The 15,000-nt window shown below is 47.0% G+C and overlaps 1 protein-coding gene across 2 annotated transcripts in view; it reads left to right on the top strand.

Moving 5' to 3' along the window:
* Positions 1 to 15,000, top strand: part of LOC143297455 (NBAS subunit of NRZ tethering complex-like) — a 78,886-nt gene that overhangs the window by 54,789 nt on the left and 9,097 nt on the right. Inside the window, exons 42-54 of one of the 2 annotated variants that reach the window (XM_076609845.1) lie at positions 576 to 615; positions 1,267 to 1,356; positions 2,017 to 2,093; positions 3,436 to 3,806; positions 4,659 to 4,769; positions 5,299 to 5,546; positions 6,790 to 6,908; positions 8,505 to 8,603; positions 9,339 to 9,452; positions 10,917 to 11,008; positions 12,325 to 12,487; positions 13,394 to 13,536; positions 14,890 to 14,985. In XM_076609845.1, the coding sequence (XP_076465960.1) occupies positions 576 to 615; positions 1,267 to 1,356; positions 2,017 to 2,093; positions 3,436 to 3,806; positions 4,659 to 4,769; positions 5,299 to 5,546; positions 6,790 to 6,908; positions 8,505 to 8,603; positions 9,339 to 9,452; positions 10,917 to 11,008; positions 12,325 to 12,487; positions 13,394 to 13,536; positions 14,890 to 14,985 (1,763 nt within the window). Of the gene's footprint in view, positions 1 to 575; positions 616 to 1,226; positions 1,357 to 2,016; positions 2,094 to 3,435; positions 3,807 to 4,658; positions 4,770 to 5,298; positions 5,547 to 6,789; positions 6,909 to 8,504; positions 8,604 to 9,338; positions 9,453 to 10,916; positions 11,009 to 12,324; positions 12,488 to 13,393; positions 13,537 to 14,889; positions 14,986 to 15,000 lie in introns of both variants that reach the window. The other variant, XM_076609844.1, reaches the window with a different exon arrangement.

Genomic DNA, 15,000 nt, shown 5'->3' with positions numbered 1-15,000 from the left:
GCCATCACCGCACCATGTTGCTGTGAACAGGGCAGTGTAGACTATGGAGATATAGCGGACAGCATGGATTGGGTGGCAGTGTGAGTCACAGCGTGCTGAAGATGGTATCACCATACCATGTTGTTGTTGCTGTGAACAGGGCAGTATAGACTATGGAGATATAGTGGACAGCGTGGAGGGGGGCGGCAGTGTGAGTCACAGTGTGCTGAGAATGGTATCACCACACCATGTTGTTGTTGCTTTGAACAGGGCAATGTAGACTACGGAGACATAGCGGACAGCATGGAGGGGGGCGGCAGTGTGAGTCACAGTGTGCTGAAGATGGTATCACCACACCATGTTGTTGTTGCTTTGAACAGGGAAGTGTAGACTACAGGGACATAGTGGACAGCGTGGAAGGGGGCGGCAGTGTGAGTCACAGCGTGCTCGTGCTAAGGATATTATCACCACACCATGTTGTTGTGAACAGGGCAATGTAGACTACAGGGACATAGCAGACAGCATGGAGGGGGTGGCAGTGTGAGTCACAGCATGCTGAGGATAGTATCACCACACCATGTTGTTGCTGTGAACAGGGCAGTATAGACTATGGAGACATAGCGGACAGCGTGGAAGGTGGCAGCAGTGTGAGTCACAGTGTGCTGAGGATAGTATCACCACACCATGTTGTTGTTGCTTTGAACAGGGCAGTGTAGACTACAGGGACATAGCAGACAGGGTGGAGGGGGGCGGCAGTGTGAGTCACAGCGTGCTGAGAATGGTATCACCACACCATGTTGTTGTTGCTTTGAACAGGGCAATGTAGACTACGGAGACATTGCGGACAGCGTGGAGGGGGGCAGCAGTGTGAGTCACAGTGTGCTGAGGATTGTATCACCACAACATGTTGTTGCTGTGAACAGGGCAGTGTAGACTACAGGGACATAGTGGACAGCGTGGAAGGTGGCAGTGTGAGTCACAGCATGCTGAGAATAGTATCACCACACCATGTTGTTGTTGCTGTGAACAGGGAAGTGTAGACTACGGAGACATAGCAGACAGCGTGGAAGGTGGCAGTGTGAGTCACAGCATGCTGAGGATGGTATCACCACACCATGTTGTTGTTGCTGTGAACAGGGCAGTGTAGACTACGGAGACATAGCAGACAGGGTGGAGGGGGGTGGTAGTGTGAGTCACAGTGTGCTGAAGATGGTATCACCACACCATGTTGTTGTTGCTGTGAACAGGGCAGTATAGACTATGGAGACATAGCGGACAGGGTGGAAGGAGGCAGCAGTCTGAGCCAGAGCGTGCTGAGGATGGCCCGTCTGGAGGAGATGCTGACCGAGGGGGAGAAGTGTGACCATGCTGAGGAAGGTGGGTGTTGGGGGCTCTGTGTGTGTGTGTGTGTAGGGAGGGGGGGGTGAGGGTATGTGTGGGTGTTTGTGAAGGCTGCGTGGTTGTGCATGTGTTTGGGTATGTATGTGAGTGTGTGAATGTGTAGTATGTGTGTGTATGTGTGTGGTTGGCTGTGTGGTTGGGTGTTTGTGTGTGTATATATGTGAGTGTGTGTTTGTAATGTGTATGTATCGTGTATGTGTGTGTGTGTGTGTGTGTGTTTGCGTGTGTGCATGTGTGTGTGTATGAGGGTGTGTGAGTATATTTTGTATTACTTTTTTGTCACAACAAATTTCTGTGTATGAAGTTCTTCTGCATGCGCTGATTGCATGCTGCACATGGGACCTCAGTTTATCATCTCATTTGAATGTGTGTGTCCCGTTGAGTGTGTGTGTCTGTGCATTTGTATTGTGTGTGTATGTGCGTGTCTGTCAATGTATGCGTGCGCGCACACGCGCGTGTGTGTGTGTTTGTGTGTGTGTGTGTGTGTTCTTGATTTGTCAGTTATGCATTCATGTCCAATAAAACAAACAAACAAATAACACCCCTCCCCCCAAAAAACAGTGTAGCATGTAACAGAGGCTTAAGGCAGAAAGTGAAAGGAGAGCAGTGATATGAGTGTGGTCCTTGGTGTCACAGCCTTGCTGGAGCTGGGTCAGCAGTGGTTGCCGCGGGATACGGCCCTGGGTCTGGCCTACCTGCTGTCTCTGCCCAAGGTCAGTGTCTGCATCGTCATCGCCATCATCGTCATTGTCATCGTCGTCATCATTTTCATCATCAGTCCTCTTTGTCGTTCTTTGTGTCACTGTGAAGGAAAACAGCACACAGATTATGAACAACAATAGATTATTAGCTATCATTGTGAATAGAGTATATAGGACTAGGAGGATAGAGGACCCATTGAAGAATAATATTTAAAAGTTAGTGGGGGAAATAGGAGACTGGATGATCCTCAAAAAAACAACAACAAAACAACAAAAAAAGCATTGATAACGGGAATCATCATAGTCATTTCATCAATGATAATAATGATAATGTTCAGACTTTGACATTGACCAGTTCCTTTTTTTTTCTTTTGGTATTTTTCTTTTTATTGTTATTCACTGGAATATATTCCCACCATCAACCAGACCTGTCAGCCCATCAGTGTGACAGGGCAGGCATCCTCTTCAAATGAATGAAAAAAATTAATGAGCAATGAGCGCTGTGCGTCTTTCTGGTCTGTTGTCTCTGTCTAAGAGGGTGCGAACATTCCAGGCACCCAGAGTCAGGGCATGACTCCTGGTTCTTTTCTTCTGTTGTTTTCGACCGCTATTGTTGGATGTCCAAGTAGGTGCGGTTTCCTACTAGGTATTAGGTGAGGCAGGGTTTGTTTGGGGATCCTTTTATCTCCCCTTCCCCATGTGGGGAGAGCAGTGCTGTCCCTAAAATGGGCTGCTCTGACACTGTGGGAGGATACGGGCGCCGCATCTGCCCCAGTCTGCGGCGGATGACCATCACCCCACAGCCGCATGCGTGCATAGTCGTGACTAGGAACTGCCAGCAGCATCCTCTGCCTGTCCCCGTTACCACTTCTCCATCTTGGGAAAGCTGGGTGTTGAAGGGCTAGCTTGTCGTTCTGACATTAGCCTGGTTGCCTGACCAGCACAGGTGACTTTTTTTTTAGTGAGGAGGAGTTGTGCAGTCCCTTCCCCACTCTCTCGCCTACCGACGCTCACAGTCCCACAGGTGCAGATACTGCCACATGTAGGACGGCCTCGGCAGGTGCAGGTTTTTTCTTCAGAGCTCCGTCTCCTAGGGGAACTTCCAGCCAAGGATAAGAGCTCCCCCTGCCCTTTGGTCATCCTCTTCCGCCTTCACAGCCGTTGGGAAAGGTTTCCTCCTCTGCCTGGTCCGTCGTTGGGAGACTTCACATGCGGCAGGTAGTACTGGGTTACATGGTACCAGTAGCAAGGGCTATGCCCCTGACCTGACTACGATATATATATATATGTCTGTCCAAACACGGCAATGCCTCCTTGAGGAACTTGGAACCGAACCAGAACCTCCTGTTTTCAGGGAGAGGCGGCAGACCGGTGCCTGAGCGCCATACCCCAGTCGGGCCTGGCGCTGGAGGTGGCTCAGTGGTACTACACCCTCCAACTGTACTCCGCCCTCCGACCCTGCCCCCGACCCGCCCCTGCCCCCCTCTACCTCCACCCCCCTGCCCGCCTGTCACACCTGGTGACCCACCACCTGGCCGCCCACCCGGGGGAGGAGTGGGGTGGGGGTGTGGAGGAGGGGGTGGTGTCCCTGATGGGGCGGAGTCGGGGGGGCGTGGAGGAGTGGAGGCAAGCGCAGGGCCTGCAGAGGCTGGCTCCAGGTGTGGATGTGGACAGGTTCGCCTCAGACCCCGACTACAAGAAGGAGACCATTCTGGGCCTGGCTATGTGAGTGGGTAGTGAGGGGAGGGGCCAGGGGGGGTCGTGGGGGGATTGTTTATGTGTGTGTGTAGGTGGGGTATCACTGTGTGTGAGTGTGGTGGGCGGGATTTGTCACTGTGTGGGGGTGGGTGCAGTGGGTGTCGCTGTGTGTGGGTGTGTGTGTTGGGGGGGTTGTCACTGTGGGGGTGTGTGAGTGTGGGTGGTGGTGGAGGGGGGTGGGGGGATTGTCCCTGTGTGTGTGTGGATGGAAGGTTGGGTACAAAATAAAGTAGGAATAACTTGACTTGGGTGGCTTTTAAACATTACCTTAAAAGGATTGTGTGTATATTTTGTGTATTTTTAAGTGTGTATGTGTTTTGTATGTGTTTTATCACTTAATGTGTATTTTGTGTGTCTGTATGTATGTGTGTGTGTGTGTGTGTGTATGTTTGTGTGTGTGTGTGTGATTGTTCCTGTCTGCAATTTGTAGTATTGTCTTGGCATATAGGTACACATATATATGTTACTTTTTTATAGTTCATGGTTCTGCGTAATGGTAGAGGTATGCCATTATGCACTATTGTATATGTATTGTTTTATGTGAGGCACTTAGAGCTCATCATATGGGTAGTTTGTGCCACATATGTGCTATCGATTATTGTTATCATTGTAACATGCATGTGCAAGTGTGTGGTTATGTGTGTGTTTGTGTGTGTAAGTGTGGTGTGTGTATGTTGAGTATATGTGTGTGTGTGCGTGTTTGTGTGTATGTGCATGTGTGTTGTGTTGTACGTGTATGTATATGTGTGTGTGTTGTGTATATATCTGTGTGTGTGTGTGTGTATGCATGTGTGTGTGTGTGTGTGTGTGTGTGCGCAGGAGCTGTGAGGAAGAGGTGTACGGCATGGCGGTGGTGTTGGCAGACAGGTACAAGTTACCTCTGTGGGATGTCTACATGGCTCACCTCGAATTCCTCTTCTCCGACAGTGGGTATGTTCACCTCTTCTCTCTCTCTCACTGTCTTCTGTCTTCTGTGTGTGTGTGTGTGTGTGTGTGTTAGTGTGTGTGATCCAAAACTCTGATATCCCTCTCATGTATTCTTGATTTATTGCTGTTATCTGTTGTGTGTTTTTTTTTTAGTGTCCACACACACACACACACACACACACACACACACACACACACACACACACACACACACACACACATCAAAACACACACACACACACACACACACACACACATACACCCACACCAAAACACACACACACACACACACCAAAACACACACACCCACACCAAAACACACACACACACACACACACACACACACACACACACACACACACACACCAAAACACACACACACACACACATACACACACCCACACCAAAACACACACACACACACACATACACACACCCACACCAAAACACACACACACACATACACCCACACCAAAACATACACACACACCCACACCAAAACGCTGACCTTTCTCCACCTGTGCACGCGCAGACTTTCGACGGAGGAGGTCAAATCCAGGATGGGTCGCCTGGGTATGCTGGACACCCTGAGAGAGCGGCCCCAGGAGTTCTGTTCACGCCTCTACACCCACGTGTACCCCAGCGTGTCGGGCAGCGACCACCCGCGACTGCTCTACCTCTTCAGCCTGCTGGAGGGGCACGACGAACAGCGCCCCCTGTGTGGGCTGTCTGCTGCCGACCACGCCAAGCTGCTGAAGAAACTGAGGACTGTGGCGAGTGGTAGGGTGTTTGTGGGTGGGTGTTGGAGGGTTTTTGGGAGGCTGTGGGGGGGTTTCAGGGGGTAGGGGGGGGTTGTGTGTGTGTGTGCATGGACGAGTGATTGTGTGTGTGTGTGTGTGTGTGTGCAGGGAAGGATGTGTGTGTATGTATGAGTTTGTGTTTATATGCGTGTGTGAAGGGGGTGATGGAAGTGTGGTTGTGTGTGTGGTGTTTGCCATTCAATCAGGTTTCAGTAGTGCACACAAGTAACATTTTATGTGCATGACCATTTTGTTTATTTACCCACAGCATGTAGTCAGCCAGACTTCCATTTTCTGGGGTGTGCATGCTGGGTATTTTCTTGTTTCCATATCCCTTGGAGCGTGTGTTTGATATTTGACATGGATTTGGTGTGGCCATGTTGTGGATATCTTCTTCTCTTCGCTCGTGGGCTGCAACTCCCACATTTACTCACATGTGCACGAGTGGGCTTTTACGAGTATGACCATTTTTACCCCACCATGTAGGCAGCCATGCTCTGTTTTCAGGGCTGTGCATACTGGGTATGTTCTTGCTTCCATAACCCGCTGAATGCTGACATGGATAACAGGATATTTAACATGCGCATTTGATAGTCTGCTTGTGTATACACATGAAGGGGATTCAGGCACAAGCAGGACTGCACATATTATGTTGACCTGGGAGATGGGAAAAATCTCCAACCTTTACCCACCAGGTGTCGTTACTGAGATTGAGATTTGAATCTGGGACCTTCAGATTGAAAGTCCAACGCTTCAATCACTCGGCTGTAGCGCCTGTCTGATGTGGATACGTGTGTGACATTTGGCATAGACATGGTGTGTCTATGATGTGGACATGATGTGTGTGTGTGGGACATTTGACATGGCCGGATATGGTGTGTCTTTGATGCGGACATGATGTGTGTGTGTGACATTTGACATGGCCGGATATGGTGTGTCTTTAATGCGGACGTGATGTGGATACGATTTGTGTGTGTGTGTGTTGTTTCCATAACCCACAGAACGTGGGTTTGACATTTGACATGGATATGGTGTATCTATGATGCGGACATGATGTGCACATGATGCGGACATGATGCAGATATGTCAGTATGATGTGTGTAACATTTTACATGGATATGATGCGGACATGATGCAGACATGATGCAGATATGTCAGTATGATGTGTGTAACATTTCACATGGATATGATGCGGACATGATGTGGACATGATGTGTGGACAGACATAGACTACGTGCGGCTGATGGACGAGGGCACGCCCCCCAAGGACCTGCTGGCCCCCTACCTGACAGCCTCCAACATCAACACCATCATGAAGCTGGCCACCAGGATCCCTGACAAGGTTCACTGACCGCCCCGCACAGCTTCCTGGCTTCACTCACCATGCACACACACACACACACACTCACCCCTACCTGACAGCCTCCAACATCAACACCATCATGAAGCTGGCCACCAGGATCCCTGACAAGGTTCACTGACCGCCCCGCACAGCTTCCTGGCTTCACTCAACATGCACACACACACACACACTCACAGGGATGCATGCATGCACACACGCATGCTCGCATACAAAACACACAAACAAGCATGCACGCACACACACACACACACACAGGCACGCACTCGCGTGCACACTCACACACACACAGATAAGATGCACGGACAACAGAAGACAGAGAGAGACAGAAGAGGTGAATGTACCCACTGTCGAAGAAGAGGAACTCCACACACACACACGCGCACACACATGCACCTGCGCACACACATGAATGCATGCACTCGCACACACACACGCACAGACACACACACATGCATGCATACACGCACACACACACACACACATACACATTGGTATATGTTGCATATAGAGTAATATAATCATGAAATTATAAGTTATACACATCAAATATCAGTGACAACAAGAGGAAGACAAAGAAAAGAAAAGAAACCAAAATCAATCAGGAAGACATGAAAAGAGGTATATATATATATATATATATATATACGGAGAAATTCTGGAAAAAAAAACAACTGTAATAACACGCGGCAAGTGTAAACAGAGAAAAATCAGCTGTTCAGAGTGCATCACAACGACCCCACATCACAAGCCAAGGAAGATGTGGTGTAGTGTATATGGATTTGTCCGAGCGCATTGACGCCTCCTTGAGAAACTGAAACTGAAAGACTGAAAGCATAAGGAAAGAACACAAGAGTGTGTGTTGACATGTGTAATGTGATTGTTGTGGGTTGACATGTGTGATGACTGTTGTGTGATGACTGGTGTGTGATGACTGGTGTGTGATGTGTGATGACTGGTGTGTGATGACTGGTGTGTGATGTGTGATGACTGGTGTATGATGACTGGTGTATGATGACTGGTGTGCGATGACTGGTGTGTGATGTGTGATGACTGGTGTATGATGCGTGATGACTGGTGTATGATGTGTGATGACTGGTGTGTGATGACTGGTGTATGATGACTGGTGTGCGATGACTGGTGTGTGATGTGTGATGACTGGTGTATGATGCGTGATGACTGGTGTTTGATGTGTGATGACTGGTGTATGATGTGTGATGACTGGTGTGTGATGTGTGATGACTGGTGTATGATGTGTGATGACTGGTGTGTGATGTGTGATGACTGGTGTATGATGACTGGTGTGTGATGTGTGATGACTGGTGTGTGATGACTGGTGTGTGTGTGATGACTGATGTGTGATGACTGATGTGTGATGACTGGTGTATGATGACTGGTGTGTGATGACTGGTGTATGATGACTGATGTATGATGACTGGTGTGCGATGACTGGTGTGTGTGTGATGACTGGTGTATGATGCGTGATGACTGATGAATGATGTGTGATGACTGGTGTATGATGTGTGATGACTGGTGTGTGATGTATGATGACTGGTGTGTGATGACTGGTGCGTGCAGAAAGGTGGGTTCCTACACCCCAGCTCTCTGTACTGTGGGTGGGCCATTCGGGTCTTCTGGGAGGGGGACAAACCTGGGAAGGCCCCGCCTCAAAATGCCGTGAGTCGTCGTGCCCACTCTGCCTTCCTATCTCTCATCTCTTTAGACATTTTATTTATTTGTTTCCTTCTGTCTTTATTTCATCACTTGTTCATTTGTTCCTTTACTCATTCATTCTCCCTTTTGTTTTTGTTTTTTGTTTTTTTTAGTCAGTGAATAGAAGTTACTGTTGTAATGTAATAATTCAGTTGTTTTGGGGTTCATGTACTTGGATTCAGTGAGTCAGAGGGCATGTACTTTTCAGCCTGAGTGAAGGCTCTGAATGATAAGAAGGGGAAAAAATAGGACAGAATAATCAACAAGTGATTGTGGTCAGTCCATGGAAGGAAGGAAGGACATTCTTTTTTTTCTTCTTTTTTAAATTTTTATTGTTGTTGTGATGTTTTGGGTGGTTGCTTTTTTTTCTTCAGGGGGTGTATCCTTCTCAGTATGCATGTGACTTATTTTCTGTGTGTGGGTGGGTCACGAGTCCTGTTCCCAGCCCCTTCTGTGCAAACACATGCACACATCACACACACACACACACACACACACACATGCACACAATCATCACACACACACACACACACAGAGTAAAACACACACACACACACACACACTCTCTCTCTTGCTCTCTCTCTCTCTCATTAATCAGATCATCTCTGTACATTTATGTGATGGAAAATAGAAGGTGACTGAAATAACAGGAGTCCCCCCGCTTCCCCTTGTACTCACTGAAGACATTCACTGTGACAGGCTGCGTGGATCCACCGCTACGAGACGTGCGGGGAGTTCATCCAGCGTCTGCTGCCACCAGACTTTGTCACCTTCATCACGGCCATCACCTGCAGTCGGGACAGCAGCCTGCAGGTAAAGCCCCCACTGCTGTCAGCCTGTACTGAAACTGCATGTGGATCGAGATGTGTTCTTTGTTGATCTGGGAGAGAAGTGATTTTTTGTTGGGTTAACCCTCAGCTAAAAGATAATGTAATAATGATGAAATAATGCAGGCTTACATAGCGCACTACCCCCACCCAGGGGCTCAATATGCTTTACAATTCTTATTCTTCTTCATTTGTGGGCTGCAGCTCCAACGTTCACTCATATATACATGAGTGGGCCTTTACGTGCTCTGTTGTTGTGGGTGTGCGTGCTGGGTATGTTCTTGTTTCCATAACCCACCCAACGCTGACATGGATTACAGGATCTTTAACATGTGTGTTTGATCTCCTGCTTGGATATGCACACAAAGGGGGTTCAGGCACAAACAGGTCTGCACATATGTTGACCTGACCTGGGAGAATGGAGAAATCTCCACCCTTTACCCACCAGGTACTGTCACCGAGATTCAAACCCAGGACCCTCAGATTGAAAGTCCAGTGCTTTAACCACATGGCTATTGCGCCCAAGATATGTTCTTTGTTGATCTGGGAGAGAAGTGGTTTGTTGTCGTGGGGTTAACTCTCACCTCAAAGATGATATCATGATAATGATAAAATGCAGGCTTATATAGCGCAGTACGCCCATTCCAAATGGGGCTCACTGCACTTTACAATAAAATATACAAGTTTCAGAATGAGTGACATAAAAGTCTGTACAAAATATCACCACAGGCAATATTTCAGTCTCACATCACAATGGCCCACACCACAGCAGAATACATACATCACATTCACCACAGTCAAAATATACACCAAAGAACCAGGCATCACAAAAATGATTTAAAAAAAAAAAAAAATCATCACAAATGCACATAAAGATCAGACTACAGCATTGATTGTGGGTGTAGACTTAAAAAAAAATTGTGTGTTTGTGTGTGTGTGTGTGTGTATGATTGTGTGTGTGTGTGTGATTGTGTGTGTGTGTGTGTGTGTGTTTGTATGATTGTGTTTATTTTATATGTGACTGTGAGTGGGGTTTTTTTGTTTGTTTTTTTTTTACTTAAGCATACCATGAAAAAACTCTCGGTCAGACTATATCTGCCCATAGCTTTCATTGTTAGAAATGCGGTACCCATTGTATTCAGCCACCCCTTCAGTCATCGAACCTTCTGTTGGTAGTTTCAGTGTTGGTATCAACAGCAGTAAAATGCTGCTTTCATTGCCTGTTTTGTCGCTGGTAAGGAGACACCATTGATTTCTTTATTCTTTTCGGAATGCCAGTGGGATGATGATGGAGTGCTTGGTACAGCCGCTGGCTGACACTGGCTTGCTATGCTCAAATGAGGAAACTGTCACTCTCAGGTCTTCTCAGGGGTTGACAGGCCTGTGTTCCCTGCTGTTGTCACTGTGTTGTCTGTGTCAGTGACAGGTGTGTTGTTTTGCTGTGTTTCAGCTGGAAGTGTCGTGTCGTCAGGAGATTGTGCGTCGTGCCATCAAGGTGTGTCACTCCTCCACAGGCAAGAAGAAAAAGGACAACGACCCACAGTACGCCGTTCTTTTATATAATGATATAATTGTATCTGTCTGTCCTGTCTATCTCTCTCTCTCTCTCTCTGTGTCCCACTCTCTCTCTCTTTCTATATATATATGTATATATATTTTTTTTTCTTTCTAATATCATCATCACAAATTATGTCTTGGTTGAAAGGAAGACAAGGAACAGGGTATGAAATAGAACCAACAGCTGAAGGAAAGTCTCTGAAGATAGAAAGCTGCTGAACACGTTGACGGAATGTTGGCGTTGTATCAGTCATGGTAATGAAAGTATTTCTGCATTAAGTGTGTGTGTTTGGGGTGGAACCTGGGTATGTACGTTTTGTGTGTTGATGGTTGGACATTGGTGTCTGTGAGACTGCAAGTGTTGCATGTGTGTTGTTTCTCTGAGTGTGTGTGTGTGTGTGCGTGTGTGTGTGTGCATTTGTATGCTGGTGAGAGTGTGTGTGTGTGTGTGCATTTGTATGCTGGTGTGAGTGTGTGTGTGTGTGCATTTGCATGCTGGTGTCTGTGTGTGTGCATATGTGGGTGCGCACATTGTATGCTTCTTTGATTTTGACTCAATTGTGTAAACAAAGTGAGTCTATGTTTTAACCCGGTGTTCGGTTGTCTGTGTGTGTGTGTGTGTGTGTGTGTGTCCATGTGTCTGTGTGTCCATGGTAAACTTTAACATTGACATTTTCTCTGCAAATACTTTGTCAGTTGACACCAAATTTGGCATAAAAATAGGAAAAATTCAGTTCTTTCCAGTCATCTTGTTTAAAACAATATTGCACCTCTGGGATGGGCACAAAAAAATAAAAAAAGAAGCCTAATTATATGCAAACTGCATTTACTGTTATATTTATATTTTTTGTATTCTCTAAACTTGGCACTTTGACCTCTTATTCTGACACAACAACAAGAGGAGTCATTATTATTATTTTTTGTTGAAACAGGAACTTCTTTTGCTAAGCATGGAATTTTTATTTATTTTGCAAACGTATTGGTGCAGATAGTAAAAAAGGGAAATTACTCTGTAATTAATGCTAGGGGACGTAATTTATCACAAGTGAGTCTTGAAGGCCTTGCCTCTCTTGATATGCAAATATCAGGCTTCCACTCTTTTATTCTTGTTGTGTTTTTTTTTTCCTTTTTTTTCCACAGCAGATGTGATGTAGTATATATAGATCAGTCCACATGCTTTGACTTCTCATTGAAACAAACTGAAACTTTACTAGGAATAGATAGGAACGACACAGTTCAGAACATGAATCCAGGTGATCGTCACAGGTGGGAACATAAGCCCGAGTTCTTTGTTATTTCAGACTGGAGGAGGAGTGGAAGAAGGCGGAGCAGGAGTTGTTGCCCTTGCAGCGCCACCTGGAGTCACTGGACAGCGACACGATCAAGTCTTTCTTCCTGGCCTCTGACCCCAAGTTCCAGCAGTATGGCTTGAACTACGACCTGTCGTGTGGCAATCCTCACAAGGTCAGGGTCTGCGTGTGTGTGTGTGTGTGTGTTTGTGTGTGTGTGTGTGTGTTAGTCTTTTTTTTTTAGTTCTCATTTGTGTGTGTATTAGTCATTGTTTAGTTCTCATGTGTGTGTGTGTGGGTGTAATAGTGGGTGATATATAGTTGATGCATAATCCTATGAAAGAATTTAAACTCTTATTCTGTTTACATTTCATTAAAGCACAATCATTCAAGAAAAAAGAAGAGGGCCTCAAATGGGTGGTCTGTATGAGTATATGTGTCTGAAACCTGATTGAATGACACAGGAAGCGAATGTTGAGCACCCAACAGCAGCCGTCAGTTGGCTCTACCCAGGTAGGCAGCCTGTTGTGCAAATGACTCTGACCGAGGATAGGCACTGTACAAGTATCTACATCATCACTACACCCCTAACACAGCGGTGTGAGGGTGCTGTGTTGCTGTGACAGGTGGGAACGCAGACATATGTCTATCTACACCCCTAATACAGCAGGGTGCCATGTTGCTGTGACAGGTGGGGACACAGACATATGTATATCTACACCCCTAATACAGCAGGGTGCCATGTTGCTGTGACAGGTGGAGACACAGACATATGTATATCTACACCCCTAATACAGCAGGGTGCCATGTTGCTGTGACAGGTGGGGACACAGACATATGTATATCTACACCCCTAATACAGCAGGGTGCCATGTTGCTGTGACAGGTGGGGACACAGACATATGTATATCTACACCCCTAAAACAGCAGGGTGCCATGTTTCTGTGACAGGTGGGGACACAGACATATGTATATCTACACCCCTAAAACAGCAGGGTGCCATGTTTCTGTGACAGGTAGGGACACAGACATATGTATATCTACACCCTTAATACAGCAGTGCGCCGTGTTTCTGCCACAGGTGGGTCAGCTGTTGGTGCTGATGGTGGTGGAGGGACAGCCCCTGGAGCTTGTGGAGGACCTGGTGACGGTGGCGCCCCCTTTGGGGCTGACTGTGGCCGACGTTCTGCGTAAAGCACTGCAGAGGAACGTCAGCACCCTCAGGTAGGGTCATGTCTGCCTGTCTGTGGGTCAGCAATGTCTGTCTGTGGGTCAGTGATGTCTGTGTGTGGGTCAGTGATGTCTGTCTGTGGGTCAGCAATGTCTGTGTGTGGGTCAGTGATGTCTGTGTGTGGGTCAGTGATGTCTGTCTGTGGGTCAGTGATGTCTGTCTGTGGGTCAGCAAGGTCTGTCTGCGGGTCAGTAATGTCTGTCTGTGGGTCAGTGATGTCTGTCTGTGGGTCAGTGATGTCTGTCTGTGGGTCAGCAAGGTCTGTCTGCGGGTCAGTAATGTCTGTCTGTGGGTCAGTGATGTCTGTCTGTGGGTCAGTGATGTCTGTGTGTGGGTCAGTGATGTCTGTCTGTGGGTCAGTGATGTCTGTGTGTGGGTCAGTGATGTCTGTCTGTGGGTCAGTGATGTCTGTCTGTGGGTCAGTGATGTCTGTCTGTGGGTCAGTGATGTCTGTCTGTGTGTGGGTCAGTGATGTCTGTCTGTGGGTCAGTGATGTCTGTCTGTGTGTGGGTCAGTGATGTTGGGGTGATTGTTCAGTTATTGGGCAGTGCTCAGGCAGTGACATGATCTATGATGTCGTTGAAAGTGGCCTATATTTGCCAACACTCAGGCAGTGACATGATCGATGATGTTGTTGAAAGTGGCCTATATTTGCCAACACTCAGGCAGTGACATGATCAATGATGTCATTGAAAATGGCCTGTATTTGCCAACACTCAGCCAGTGACATGATCGATGATGTCATTGAAAATGGCCTGTATTTGCCAACACTCAGCTGTGTGGCATGGCCGTACTCTACGCTTCCTGTCATAATGATATCACGGTAGTAACCAGGCTCAAGAGATGCAGGCTTGCAGCGTTGGTCAGGGAATTAGAGCAACACACACAAAGATGCGTCTGTATTGTGGATGATACTCGCCTGTGTGGTCCCAGTCTTCTCATTTTAGCCCATAGCACACTCAACTCTGGGTAGGAGCTGTGGGCTGTGGGCTGAAAAACCCACCTGTGCTGGGATTTGAACCCGTGTCCACCCAGCCATTGGTCCACAATGCTAACCTTTAGTTTGCTTGTGTGTTTTTTTCTCTTTTATTCTTCCTTTGAAAGTGTGTGTTTTTTTCAAATCCATATCATGTTCAGTTTAGTTGTAGAACATGCATACTGAAGTACTTCAGAAAGCAGATTATTTTGTGTTGTGGGAGGGGTAATTGGACACAGGAGGTATAAGCAGATTCACAGGATCAGTTTGTTTTTATTAGACTGACTGAAGTACAAATATGAATGCTAGAAAATGATGTCAGCGTTATGATGATGATGATGGAAAGCAATGACCCAACGTTTGTGTCCAGAGGGGAGGAGGAGGGGGAGGGAGAGCGCAAGATCTATGACCCCTTGGATCGACTGGAGAACATCCTGGAGAATGTTCAGGAACACATTGAAAATCTGTAGGTACCTGTGTG

The sequence above is a fragment of the Babylonia areolata genome, chromosome 22 (genome assembly GCF_041734735.1).
Source record: "Babylonia areolata isolate BAREFJ2019XMU chromosome 22, ASM4173473v1, whole genome shotgun sequence".
NCBI classification, from domain to species: Eukaryota; Metazoa; Mollusca; class Gastropoda; order Neogastropoda; family Buccinidae; genus Babylonia; species Babylonia areolata.
The sequence above is the reverse complement of the archived record's forward strand: the minus strand, read 5'-3'. Positions and strand labels throughout refer to the sequence as shown.